A 12,382-nucleotide genomic window follows, 5' to 3' on the forward strand; every position below is an offset into this window, starting at 1 on the left:
ATTAATCAATACTGTTTTCTTTGTTTTATATAACCTTTTATAATTTTTTTCAACTTCCTTTTGCAAATTTAGCTTGTGTGAATACAGAAGAAGCTGACATCTATTTTCTGCTTGACAATTCCGAGGGCACTCCTGACGACTTTGACGACGTTAAGAAGTTCATTCTGTACCTTCTGCAATTGTTCAACATTGGACCAAATCGCGTCCGCGTGGGTGTTGTGAAAGCTGACAGCACACCAAAGCTACAGTTCAGACTGAAGGACCACAAAGAGTCCTTAATAAGGGATGTGAAACAAATGGTTCAACCCAGAGGGGGCACAGAGACAGGCAAAGCACTAACATATATGGCTGAACTTTTTAAGGAGGCTAAAAAGTCTCGCCAAGTTGATGTGCAAAAAATTCTCATTGTCATTACTGATAAGGAATCTCAAGATACTGTGAGTGATCCAGTAGCTGAACTGACGAGTCTAGGTGTTTCAGTCTATGCTGTTGGAGTAAAGGATGCTAATCGGGAGGCGCTCTTGAAAATGGCGGATGACTCAAAAAGGTTTTTCGTCCCTAACTATGACGCCCTGAATACTATCAAGACTGAAATTCTCACAGACATTTGCTCACAGGAGGGTAAGATGAAAACTAGAACTTTTAACAGTATTGATTTGTCCATAAATATAATTCTGTCATTAATCACACAATGTATAACGTAAAGCCAGGCCCGGCTGCAGGATGAAATGACTGAGGGGGCATGTGAAATTGTTGAGGGGGCTTAACTTTATACCATCAATGAATAATACACACCGAGATCTCACTTTGGAATGACATTTTTAAATGCAGCACTCCATAAAACACTCCATATGCAACTGCACAGGTAAACAGGAAAAGACTAGCAAAATGTAAACAGCGTAGGCCTAATGATCATGAGATAATTGATTATTTGACTAGTTGGATCAGGAACAGAACCAGGCAGGCGCAGGCTAGAGTGAACACTTAACAAGGCTTTATTAAACAAACAAGAAAACAAAGACCCATGAGGGGGCAAAACAACAATACAAAATATACTGGACACAAAACTAACTAGACTAAGACAAAAAACTTAGCACAAGAAACTAGACTTTGACTTAACAATACTGCTAGACAGCACTTTGCCAATGACTACGAAGACAAGGTGATTTTCCAAACAAACAAGCAACGGACAGCAAACACAAGGACATTAAATAGGGTGGCAAATCAAGAGGGAAACAGATGACATGAGTCAAAAAATAATGAGGTGATAAACGAGGAGAACGAGGGGCGGGGTCAGGAGACCAGACGCAAGCACACAGCCCAAACAAAAGTGCCATGTGCTCGCACACAGAACATGGGCGTGTCAAGATCCTGTAACAAGACTAGAATAAAACAAGGACAAGAGGGCAGAGTGTGGATTAAGGATGTTTAAAATCTCTAGCCTGGTGGTCAGGACATGAATGGATCAAATCAGCAGATTTGCAAAGGTTCATTTATCTCCACATATAAATTAAAATTAGCAAGGTATCTTTGCAGTATTTCTATAGTATTATATATTTCCTATGTGATTTCCATATTATAGATGAGAGTATTCAACAGCAATAAACATCTCATCCCAGCAAACATTTGGACGTCCGATTACCGTTGAAAATGCGTCCCTCTGTCACGTCCCGTCATGGTTGAAAAATAGTTCCAAAATGAAAATCCAACCGACGTCTTGGACGTCATCTGACCGTGAATCACACGTCTTTTCTGCACGGTCCGTGCACGTCTATAATGTCCTCTTCTGGACTTTAATACATAAATTTAAAATAAACGCAACCTCAGACAAATATAGACATATACAAATGTATACAAGCGTATATAAATGCATTTTAGGACACGTTGTGCATTTGTGCCGTCCAGCCGCGACTAATTTTGGATGGGGAGACGACGTTAATTTTGGACCAATTACAACATTTGTGGCGTCATGTGGCGACCCCTTTTGGCCGTGGAGACGACGTTGCCGTCCGACAATATGGCAATAAGTATCCTCACCACATTATTATTTCTCAAAACTTATTTTCAAAAGAACTGTATTCTTACAGTTATTCAAAGATGCACACATTATTCCGCATATGATTTGAATATTAGAATTTTATTCATATAACGGCAATGAACATCTAATATGGCAATAATTCTTATATATCCATATAACTTAACATAACAGCATAATGAAATTAATAAACAGACAAGGAAGCAGGATTGACATATAAATTGTATTATTATTACCGGAAAAATAGCAATATTATTGAAATAAATGCGGCAAACACACTTTAAACCGCACTAACAAGTCTAAATAAGCAATAAAAGTGGAAAAAAACATTATTTCTTAAAACTTTATATGACAAAAATGATATTTAAAGGAAATATTATTACAGTTATTCAAAGATGCACAAATTATTCCATATATTATTTCTTGTTCGTCTCTGGCCTCGCGTTATGTAATAGCTGCTTAAAATGTGAGTATCCTTGTCTTTCAAGCAGGTATCATTATAACCTTTATAACAATAGTGTAAACTATAGTTACTTCCACTGTGTTTGTCTGATATGAATAACCCCCTTTTGCTAGCCTGGTGCAACCAGACTCTCGTACATTCATTTCATTTGAACAGAGAGTCTGGCCACGCTCCATTGCAAAGCGTTACATCCGTTAAGGAGGGTCCTCTGTTGAAGTTTAAAACTATTGGCTAAAATTTGGTCGTGACGTATGTCACCCAGTCTGGCGCACGACCTCAACGTCTGCGTCCTTAGCTGTTCGCTGATTGGACCTGCAGATTTTTGCCGGAGAAAACGAAACTCTACAGAGCAGTCCCAGACGTTCTTCTGAAGCGAAATGAAAATTAAGCGGAAGAACATAGGAGGGCGGAGCCAGGCTACCCCTTTGCCCCCTCGCGGCGCCGGGCCTGCGTAAAGCTATGCTATGACCAACACAAGCTCACAGCAATTTGTACAGATTTTACATAATGTTTATTAATTACGATCTTATTCGTACATTTTGGTACATTTTGCTTTTGGGCGGGTTAGGGCGGAGTTTTATTAAAGTTTTTATCTTATAATCGTACGTTTTTGTACGAATTCATACAAATTAGCCGCCTCGTAAAATGCATACGAATTCCTCTGCGATCAGGTTAGATATGACTTATATGTTGAGTTATATGGAATATTTTGTGATTCATGGAACAAATAACAGCATGCAGGTTCGTAATAACATGAGTGAAAAATGTTAAGAAAGTTTTCATTTAAGGGTGTACTGTTCCTTTAAGCTCTCCTGATAGTGTTTTATTGCATTACAGTGTAGTTACCGCAAATATCAGTGAATCAAAACATTAAATTTGTCACATAACTGATTTGTTTTACTTGGAGCTCATGTATTTTTGACTTTTTTAGCCTGCAGGAACAAGGTGGCAGATGTTATGTTTTTAATTGACGGCTCTTCCAGCATTTATGGGGGCGACTTCACATTAATGAAGACATTTATGAACAAACTGGTCAATGGGTCTGTCATTGGACAAGATGATGTGCACTTTGGTGTGGTTCAGTTTAGCGATAACCCAAGGAAGGAATTTCAACTGGACGAGTTCTTTGACAGTGCTAAACTGCACGAAGAGATCGATAACATCAAACAAATAACAGGGAACACTTACACGGGCAAAGCGCTCTTGTTCGTTTCAGAGTATTTTGATGTGACAAAGGGTGGCCGGTCAGACATTCCACAGTTTCTTATAGTTATCACAGACGGGGAGGCCCATGATGCAAAGGATATTGCTACCAATGCCAAAGCCATCAGGGACAAGGGTGTGACCGTATACTCCATCGGCGTGGGCAACAGTATTAACACTACGCAGCTACTGGAGATCAGTGGATCCCAAGATAAAGTGTATGTGAAAAAAGATTTTGAGGCACTTCAGTCCATAGACAAAGACCTACAATTCAGGATCTGCACCACGGACACAGGTGTTCATAAATGTTCATAATATGCTGTTTCATCGTATGTGTTTTTCTGTATGTGTGAAGAGTGCATTATTGTATTTATTTAGCTTTTTAATTACACAAAGAATTAAATCAGTATAAGAATTTAGATTGTCAATAACAGTTTTTTTATTTCACCAGATGCTTGTCAGAAAACACAGTTGGCTGATGTAATCTTCCTGGTGCAGTGTACCAGCCGGATTCGTATCCAAGACTTTGAAAGCATCAAAAACTTTTTAACTTCTGTGGTGAACAGCACACAGATTGGAGATAACCTCATTCGCATTGGCATTATTGTCTACTCGGAAACTCCATATATATCCACTTTAAACCAGTACAACAGTAAACGTGAGGTACTTGAAGACATAAGAAAGTTGAAGCCCCCACCTGGAAATGCAAACACAGCAAAGGCCCTCGAGTATGCACTCCCGTCCTTCGATGAAGCAAGTGGTGGGCGCCAGAAACGGGGCATCCCTCAAATGCTGTTCTTGATCACGGACGGTGCGGCTAAAGACAAAGAAAATTTACGTGCACGAGCTGATGAATTCGCACTTAAGCAGATACACATGTATGGAATTGGAGTAGCCAAAGCACAAAGGAGTGAGCTGGAAATTATAACCAAAAACAAAAACACAGTCTTCCAGGTTGATAAATATAATAACCTTCAAAGCCTGCAAAGTAACATATCCAAGGTCCTGTGCGACATAACTAAACCAGGTAAAATCAAATTAATTTATCCATGTTTTTGTCCATGCATGTTCCTGTAGTTTAATTGATAAAGCATTGCATTAGCAGCGCAAAGGATACAGGTTTGATTTTCAGGAAGTACACTTTTTGATTGAATATGAACATGCATAATAACATGTGAAATTAAACAATGTACATGAATGCTATCAGTATATATGGTTAGATTGATAAAATAACCCATGCATGCAAATGTTCAGATAATATTAGAAGTCCTACAAGCTTTATTATTTTATTACAGTATAGTTTATATTCATTGATGAAATGAAATTTTTTTACACATTTGTTTAAACTGTCTTTATATACCTAAGTAAAATGTAAGTACTCTGAAAAACGTGCACAAGGCACGAAATCTAAATATCGCATGGCTTTTCCCTGAGTCGACGATGCGGTAGCAGTATTGTCTCCGGTGTGTAGTCCTCATCAGAGTCAACAATGCTTTCATCACGGAAACTCTTACATGCAAAACACTGTATATGTTATGAATCTTCCACGAAATTCACCTTCATCACAGTGTAACTGATGGTAATAAAAAAACTTGTATCAATGCAACCTGTTTTTAGCTTTGTATTATAGCTCATTTGTTACAGAATCAAACACAATATATTTTAAACTTTACCAGTATCGATGTGCTAGCTTGATAGTGAGTACTTAAGCCATCCTATTTGTTTATATTCATAGTGATAAAGTTAGGTGTATTATTACAGTTGATTCTGACATGATGTTAGTACATGCACCGCACTCCTTCCTCTCTGCTCATCTGAGGTAAATGCTTCTCCCAGCAGAGCGGTCGGGTTGCGCGTTCATGTGTTTTGGGGGCGTGGCTTTAGAAGAAACCCAGAAGGGAGGGGGTGGAGTGAATGGAAATAATTAGTTGTGTTTAAAACAGTCGTGAGAAGTCTACAGACACTCAGATTTTTATACTCTCTTTTTCAGAGTACTTACATTTTACTTATGTATTGGTATATAAAGACAGTTTAAACCAATTTGGAAAAAGTGTTTAAGACTTTTTAGACTTAAACCTGCCTACTCTGCCTTTAACATATCTTTATATCAGACCCTCCCATTTTAAAGGTATAGTTCACCCAAAAATGAAAATTTTGTTTTTCATATTGTTACCAACTCGCATACCGTTTTTCTATAATCTTTGCTGAACATAAAGGAAAATATTTGTAATCTAGCAAGAAACAGGAGCACCACTGAATTCCATAGTAGGAAAGAAAAATAGCATGGAAGTGTAAGGTACTCAAAAACGGTCTGGTTATAAGTTTGGCTCAAAATATCTTCCTTTGTGTTCAGCAAAACTTATACAGGTTTGGAACAACTTGATGATGTGTAAATAAAGACTGATTTTTTTATTTTTAACCCTTTAACAACTGTCAAGTGTTCTTGTAATGGAATCTTCAACATCAACCAAAATTTATCTTTGTATAAAGTCAATGAAAAGATAAATGAAAATAATTTCACAGGAGTCAATATTAAACTTAAATAGTTCCAATACATGTTTCACTTGATAAGTTCTATGCAATATTTAATTTGAAACTTCTTTTACTTACATACATTTTTGTATTTACATCTCAGAGCTTTCAGTAAAAGCCTGACTGGTTTGTGTTTCAGAATGTCTTAATGAGGTGGCCGACCTGGTGTTTCTAATCGATGGATCTGAAAGTATCACAAAGGAATCATGGATAACTATGATTTCTTTCTTGATCGACCTTGTGGACAAGCTCCGTGTCTCAGAGAGCCTTTTTAGAATTGGTGTAGCCCAATTCGGCTACGAGTATCAAAAAGAGTTCAACTTGAATAAGCACAACAATACAGGGGGGGTGAAATTAGCTATCCGACAGATCAAGCAGATAGGAGGAGGGACACTAATTGGAAAAGCGCTCCATAATGTAAGGGAATTCTTCGAAGAAAGCAGTGGCAGTCGCAGACTCATAGGTGTACCACAAAACCTTGTGCTCATTACTGATGGTGCTTCAGCAGATAATGTGAAACCAGCTGCTGATGCTCTCCGGGCCATGAAGATTAATCTTTTTGCAATTGGAATAGGGGACGTCTCAATGCCACAGCTCAATTATATTGCCGGCTCACCAGACAGATTATTCATGGTGAAGGATTTTAACCACCTTAATTTGAGTAAAGAAACATTTGTTGATGCCATTTGCAAGCCTCAGCCGAATATAGATCCAGCAAAGTGAGTAGAGGTGGCATTTTATCTGTGTGTAATCGTAAATTGTAATAAAATTTGTTGTAGTGTGTCAACATTGATACAACTTGTTTTTCTACTATTGACAGAGTGCACTGTTGACATCGCCTTTGGTTTCGATAACTCCCGGACCAGTTCAAATTTTCCATCAATTCTTAGTAACCAGCTGAAGCTGAAGTCTTTTCTGCCTCAGATTGTGAAAGACATGTCAGTCGTGAACAATCTGTGCTGTAGCGACCAATCAGTCATCAACAACAACATAGGATTTCGATTGGTCAGTGCTGATGGGCAGAAGCTTAATGATTATTCATTTGAAGCATACAGCGCGGATGTGATGAAAAAAGTGATGGCACTACAGAGTACACAAGCACTGAAGTTCAACACAAGGCTACTGGGTTCCTTTCAGGAAAAGTTTGCAGGCTCTAATGCTAATGTCAAGGTGAGCAAATAGCAACCAAAAGCAAACTTACCTGTCTGTTTCTCACTCCCGTCTGATTGATGGCCATCAGGGGGTAAATTAACAACCAAATTTCATTATTCCGTGCTTCTTCATCATTGTTATTGTTTTGATAATGCGCCCTCTAGCGGCGGTTTCTACAAATTGTATCTTTAACTGTGCACGCTTGAACATTTTGAGTTTACTTGCTTTATTTGCTCGTGAAATTCTTTGTTCGAGAAATTCACGCGGAAATTTACGCCATGGGAGGGGCATCTGCGCTCGCTTCCTGTAATCACATCTCTACTAGATCAAGCTCCTGATTGGTTAATGTGGCACAAATATACGCCAAAGTTCAGATTTTTCAACTTGAGCATTTCCCGTGGCAACACTCAATCCGAGCTTTCCACGAGTTGCGCACGATTTGCGCCGCGCGTTCCATTTTATTCGTGCGTATCATGCCGCAGGATGCCTATTCGCATAATTTCATTGACTTAACATGTAAATAACTCGCGCTTGCTGCCTCTTCCGCATCTGGTGTGAATGCATAGTAAAACAATGCTTTGGTGGCACCAAACCAGTATTAACCACCATTGACCAGCATGTAAATATATGTTGGTCTAATCTAAATTCTTTAAACTGTTTAATAAGTACTTTTTTCCTTCTTAGGTGCTGGTCATCTTTACAGACGGGTTGGATGAGCCTGTTGAGAATCTTCTTACTGCCACCGAGAACCTCAGAAAGAGCGGTATGGTGACAAATTGGATTAGGGGGGGGTCTAATGGTATTTTATGCATCCTGACTTATTAACACAGTTAAAAAGTTGGATTCCTCATGCTAAACATGGGCAAAGTTTCAAAGAACCATTTAAACGTATGACGATTTCTGTACCGAATGCAGTTTCGTCAGTATACTGATTCTGTTACATAACAAATGCTGGAAGTACAGTGGAAGTCCTTATATGGGCACTTCTCCTGGAATAGCGCAGGGAGATTGGAAATTTAAGCTTCAGCTTAAAATTGAAGTTCAGCTTTCCAAAAAAACCAGCGTTGTGGAAACACTGCATGTAGTTTGTTTTTCTGGGGTAGCAAGGGACTTGTGCAGGTGTTTGTTTGACGCTGGATTTCGTTGAAATGTGGCACATTACCACCTTAAGTGTGCAATTATTTTCGAAAAATCCAGTCTGTCGTCAGTTATTCCTAACGTAAACATTTCCAAAAGAACAAATATGTTTATTAAGGCTCTGTTTGTGTCATGATAAACAGGTGTCCATGCCCTACTGACTGTGGCATTAGATGGCATGAACAACGCTGCTGATCTGCAGAGGTTGGAGTTTGGACGAGGGTTTGGCTACAAGCAGCTTCTCTCTGTCGGCATGCAAAATGTGGCTGGTGTCATGCAGACAGAGATCGTAAGTACCGATAAATCACTTGACACCAAATCATGGATAAATCTTTAGTATATTTATCAGCTTTAGAATAGCATGGAATAGTGAACAGAAATCCATTTGGGGAGTTATTTATTACTTGTAATCTTGTATGAAAGTACATTAGTTGTGTTTTTGGATGCTTTAGTTATCACAGCAGTTTTATGACTCCAGTGTTGATGAATGTTTTCCTGTAAGAGGAAGAGATTGGCTGTAAGAGAGGGGAACAGCCGCAAGTACTTAGTAAAATTTAAAGAGTTCTGAAGAAGGGCCTGGGAAGTCAAGTGTCTGGCTGAAGTTGAACCACATTAAAACAGATTTTAATGAGCCAAACATTTCTCTAGAGTCTAAGTGACCCTGTCTCTTTCTCTTTCGCTGTTTGTCACTTCCCTCCAATCCTCAGGATACGATTGTTTCCAGGGTCTGCTGTAATGTGCTGTGTAAGTGCACTGGTACACAGGGAGTTCGTGGACCTCCGGGTTATCGAGGGGATAAGGGGTTTGCTCAATTATGACTGAACAGGTTAACTAAACACTTCACAATAGAGAAAAGTGTGTTTTGTGTCTTACTTACTGTGCTGCTACACAGGGGTTTGCTGGATTTAGCGGAGTTCCTGGATTCCCTGGAGATGAAGGAGAAGCTGTGAGTTAGACAATACTTTAGTTTATGTTTATAATGTATATTTATTTAAAAAGGAAGAAGGGAGACTTTTGGTCATTATTGTGTTTAATATGTTTGTGCACGTCACGTAGCCTGGCTAACATCAGACCAGTCTCATAGAGAATGAGACGTGGTCTAGGAACCATATGCGTATCAAATGCGTCTGTACGAGGTGACGTATGTAGAGTGACATAAATTCAAACCTAAACAACTTTTATCGGTACGTGTGCACACAGCTGAAAGCTATGCAACTAAACCGGTAGCTGCATATTGATATTGAAAAGCAACACAACTTAGTGGCACTGTGACAACAACAGTACACAGGGTTCCCACGGGTCCTTGAAAGCCTTGAAAGTTTGTGAATCTGGGGGGAAAATTCAAGGCCCTGGGAAGTTTATGAAAATATACATACATAGATACAGGTCATTGAAAGTGCTTGAATCTATTTTATGCAGGATGTTTTCTGGGAAAAAATCCATATTTTTCCCTGTGTAAGATAATATCATAAAATTTCTAGCCTTTTAAGCACATGTGCTAAACTGTTCACTTTAAATGCTTATATCTTCTGTATGCGAATGTTGATTCATATCATCGTTGTGTTTGACACATGAAAACGTCTCGGGTTACGTATGTAACTGTTGTTCCCTGGGAAGGGAACGAGACGCTGCGTCTTCCTTGCCATACTTCCTGGCAATATTTCAGATAGCAATATACTTCCTGGCTCCCGCGTCACCCTGTCTTTGTTGTTAAGCCTCACCATTGGTTGAATTTGATATATATGTTCAGACCCACGTACCCCTGGAGGCGTCTCTAAAGTGCCGCCACAGTGACGCAGCGCGTGTTCCCTCGACAGGGAACTGTAACAATGTATCTTAAAAGGTAACACGATGTAACCTTGCTCTTACTTGAAATGTGTCCCCACATTGTGGCCCAAACTGAATTTAAGGGTATTGGACCTGGAAAGTAATTGAAAGGTCCTTGAATTTGAAGTTAACTAAGGTGTGGGAACCCTATTGATAAATATTATATTAATAAATATACCACTTACCATTTATAAGTTAATTGTACTTCGTCAAAGACGATGGCTAGCAGGTTAATCCTATAAAACTCCATGGCTATCATGTATTGCCATATCCAAAGATTCTTCTTGGATATGAAATTGATTAACGCCAAAAGTTGCTCTTTTTTTTTAAATAAACTTGCGTTCAAAACTACTTAGAACACTGTCTAAGGCTGCATTGAAAAGTAACTTCGCATCTGCTGCCATGTTGGATTAACAAAACTGCTTCTGTGTGTCGCATAGACGTCGTCATCGTCTTGCCCTCTCCCCATTCTGTGATTGATTTCAGGGGCAAAAAGGTCCATACTTTCCATGCTAGACTTGCGTGAATAAAGTTGCGCGCAAGGCAGCATGGGGAAACTCAGGCTACACGTCACAACAATATAAAACACTTGTTAAATGCATGATAGGTTTACTAATAGATGCATGCAAAAGTTTATTATTCTTAAGAAGACATTTTATAGCTACATTTTATTTTTTATGCAATCAAAAATGTAATAATAAAACATAATTGCTTACTCCTTCAAGCCTCTGAATATCTAAATGATGTGTGTTACAGGGTCCGAGAGGGTTACCTGGTTTAAATGGGACACAAGGCCATCGGGGTTGCCATGGAAAAAGAGGCAGTAAAGTAAACATAATTTACCCCTATGCATGGTCTGAGCTTCTTTAATGGCAAAATATTGCAAAATCATACTTTTTATTTGTTTTTTAACAGGGTGTCAGAGGCAGCAGAGGTGAAAAAGTGAGTTCTTCATAAGTGTATTTCATTTGAATGTTTTTGCAATGTTATCAATGACTATGAACAGTGCCATCTAAAGTGTGGGTAAATGTGCACGTTTTGGAAACAGAAAATAGTTGTTTACATCAAGGCTTTTTAACTGTTACCAGACAGGATTTATTAGATGCCATCTGTTTTTGGATTACTTTGATTCCCATCTGGAGAGGTTTGTTTTTACCCTGTGAGTCGTGTTGTTTTATCAGGGTGCACTTAAATTGAGTTCCTGTTTCCTTGTTCTCTTTAATTTACCTGTTATTAAAGGTAATGTAACCACATTTTGCTCATAAAATATCTGGGAATCTTTTCATCCCTTTATTCACAGGGAGATGCTGGAGAAGATGGTATAAATGGAGTAGATGGTGAACAGGTAAGAAATATCCAGTGAATTACCCACACAACTATCACAACACTTTAGAAAAGTAAATTAAATTAGTCAGAAAATTCTGAACTTTTACAACATGATAGATATGTAGGAAGGAATGCATTTATGTTTGGTAAATTTTCCTCTGTGTTCTTCTCAGGGTCTTACTGGAGTAACAGGAAGCCCAGGAGAGCAAGGAGATCCAGGCAGCCCAGTAAAATCCATCCCTTTTTTTATACATTTCTTCTTCAGACATTACTTATTCACAATGTTACATTTTTATAATGCCTAGTGATTGTTTAAGTTAAACTACAGGTGCAAAAGTGAAATGTGATGTATATAATGTGGTATAACTGCAGGGTCCACGCGGTATTAGTGGGGACCCTGGAAACTCAGGAGAACGAGGTTTAAGAGGAGATCCGGTTAGTACACTTTAGTTGGACATCATAATTTAAATAGCATACATACCCATTCAAGTAACACAAAACCATCAGCTACCATTATTATTTTCTGTGTCTAATGTTCCATTTAAATTAAAACAGGGAGATTCAGGAATAGACAACAATAGGCGTGGTCCTAAGGGGGACAGTGGCTTCCCAGGCATACAGGTATAGGACATTATCATACATAAAACACATTAAACTGCTGTATAAACGGACCCTTGTGTTGTAACACATCTTCAAATCTTATACAT

General features: G+C 38.7%; 1 protein-coding gene across 1 annotated transcript in view; it reads left to right on the forward strand.

Annotated features, from left to right (window-relative positions):
- The window catches only part of col6a4a (collagen, type VI, alpha 4a), a 42,477-nt gene that overhangs the window by 16,275 nt on the left and 13,820 nt on the right, over window positions 1-12,382 (forward strand). Inside the window, exons 6-20 of the mRNA XM_073872733.1 lie at window positions 73-621; window positions 3,430-3,996; window positions 4,153-4,728; window positions 6,373-6,952; window positions 7,013-7,403; window positions 8,070-8,148; window positions 8,666-8,811; window positions 9,230-9,320; window positions 9,413-9,468; window positions 11,106-11,177; window positions 11,265-11,291; window positions 11,650-11,694; window positions 11,849-11,902; window positions 12,048-12,110; window positions 12,231-12,296. Of these exons, the coding sequence (XP_073728834.1) occupies window positions 73-621; window positions 3,430-3,996; window positions 4,153-4,728; window positions 6,373-6,952; window positions 7,013-7,403; window positions 8,070-8,148; window positions 8,666-8,811; window positions 9,230-9,320; window positions 9,413-9,468; window positions 11,106-11,177; window positions 11,265-11,291; window positions 11,650-11,694; window positions 11,849-11,902; window positions 12,048-12,110; window positions 12,231-12,296 (3,362 nt within the window). The remainder of the gene's footprint in view (window positions 1-72; window positions 622-3,429; window positions 3,997-4,152; window positions 4,729-6,372; window positions 6,953-7,012; window positions 7,404-8,069; window positions 8,149-8,665; window positions 8,812-9,229; window positions 9,321-9,412; window positions 9,469-11,105; window positions 11,178-11,264; window positions 11,292-11,649; window positions 11,695-11,848; window positions 11,903-12,047; window positions 12,111-12,230; window positions 12,297-12,382) is intronic.

The sequence above is a fragment of the Misgurnus anguillicaudatus genome, chromosome 10, assembly GCF_027580225.2.
Source record: "Misgurnus anguillicaudatus chromosome 10, ASM2758022v2, whole genome shotgun sequence".
NCBI classification, from domain to species: domain Eukaryota; kingdom Metazoa; phylum Chordata; class Actinopteri; order Cypriniformes; family Cobitidae; genus Misgurnus; species Misgurnus anguillicaudatus.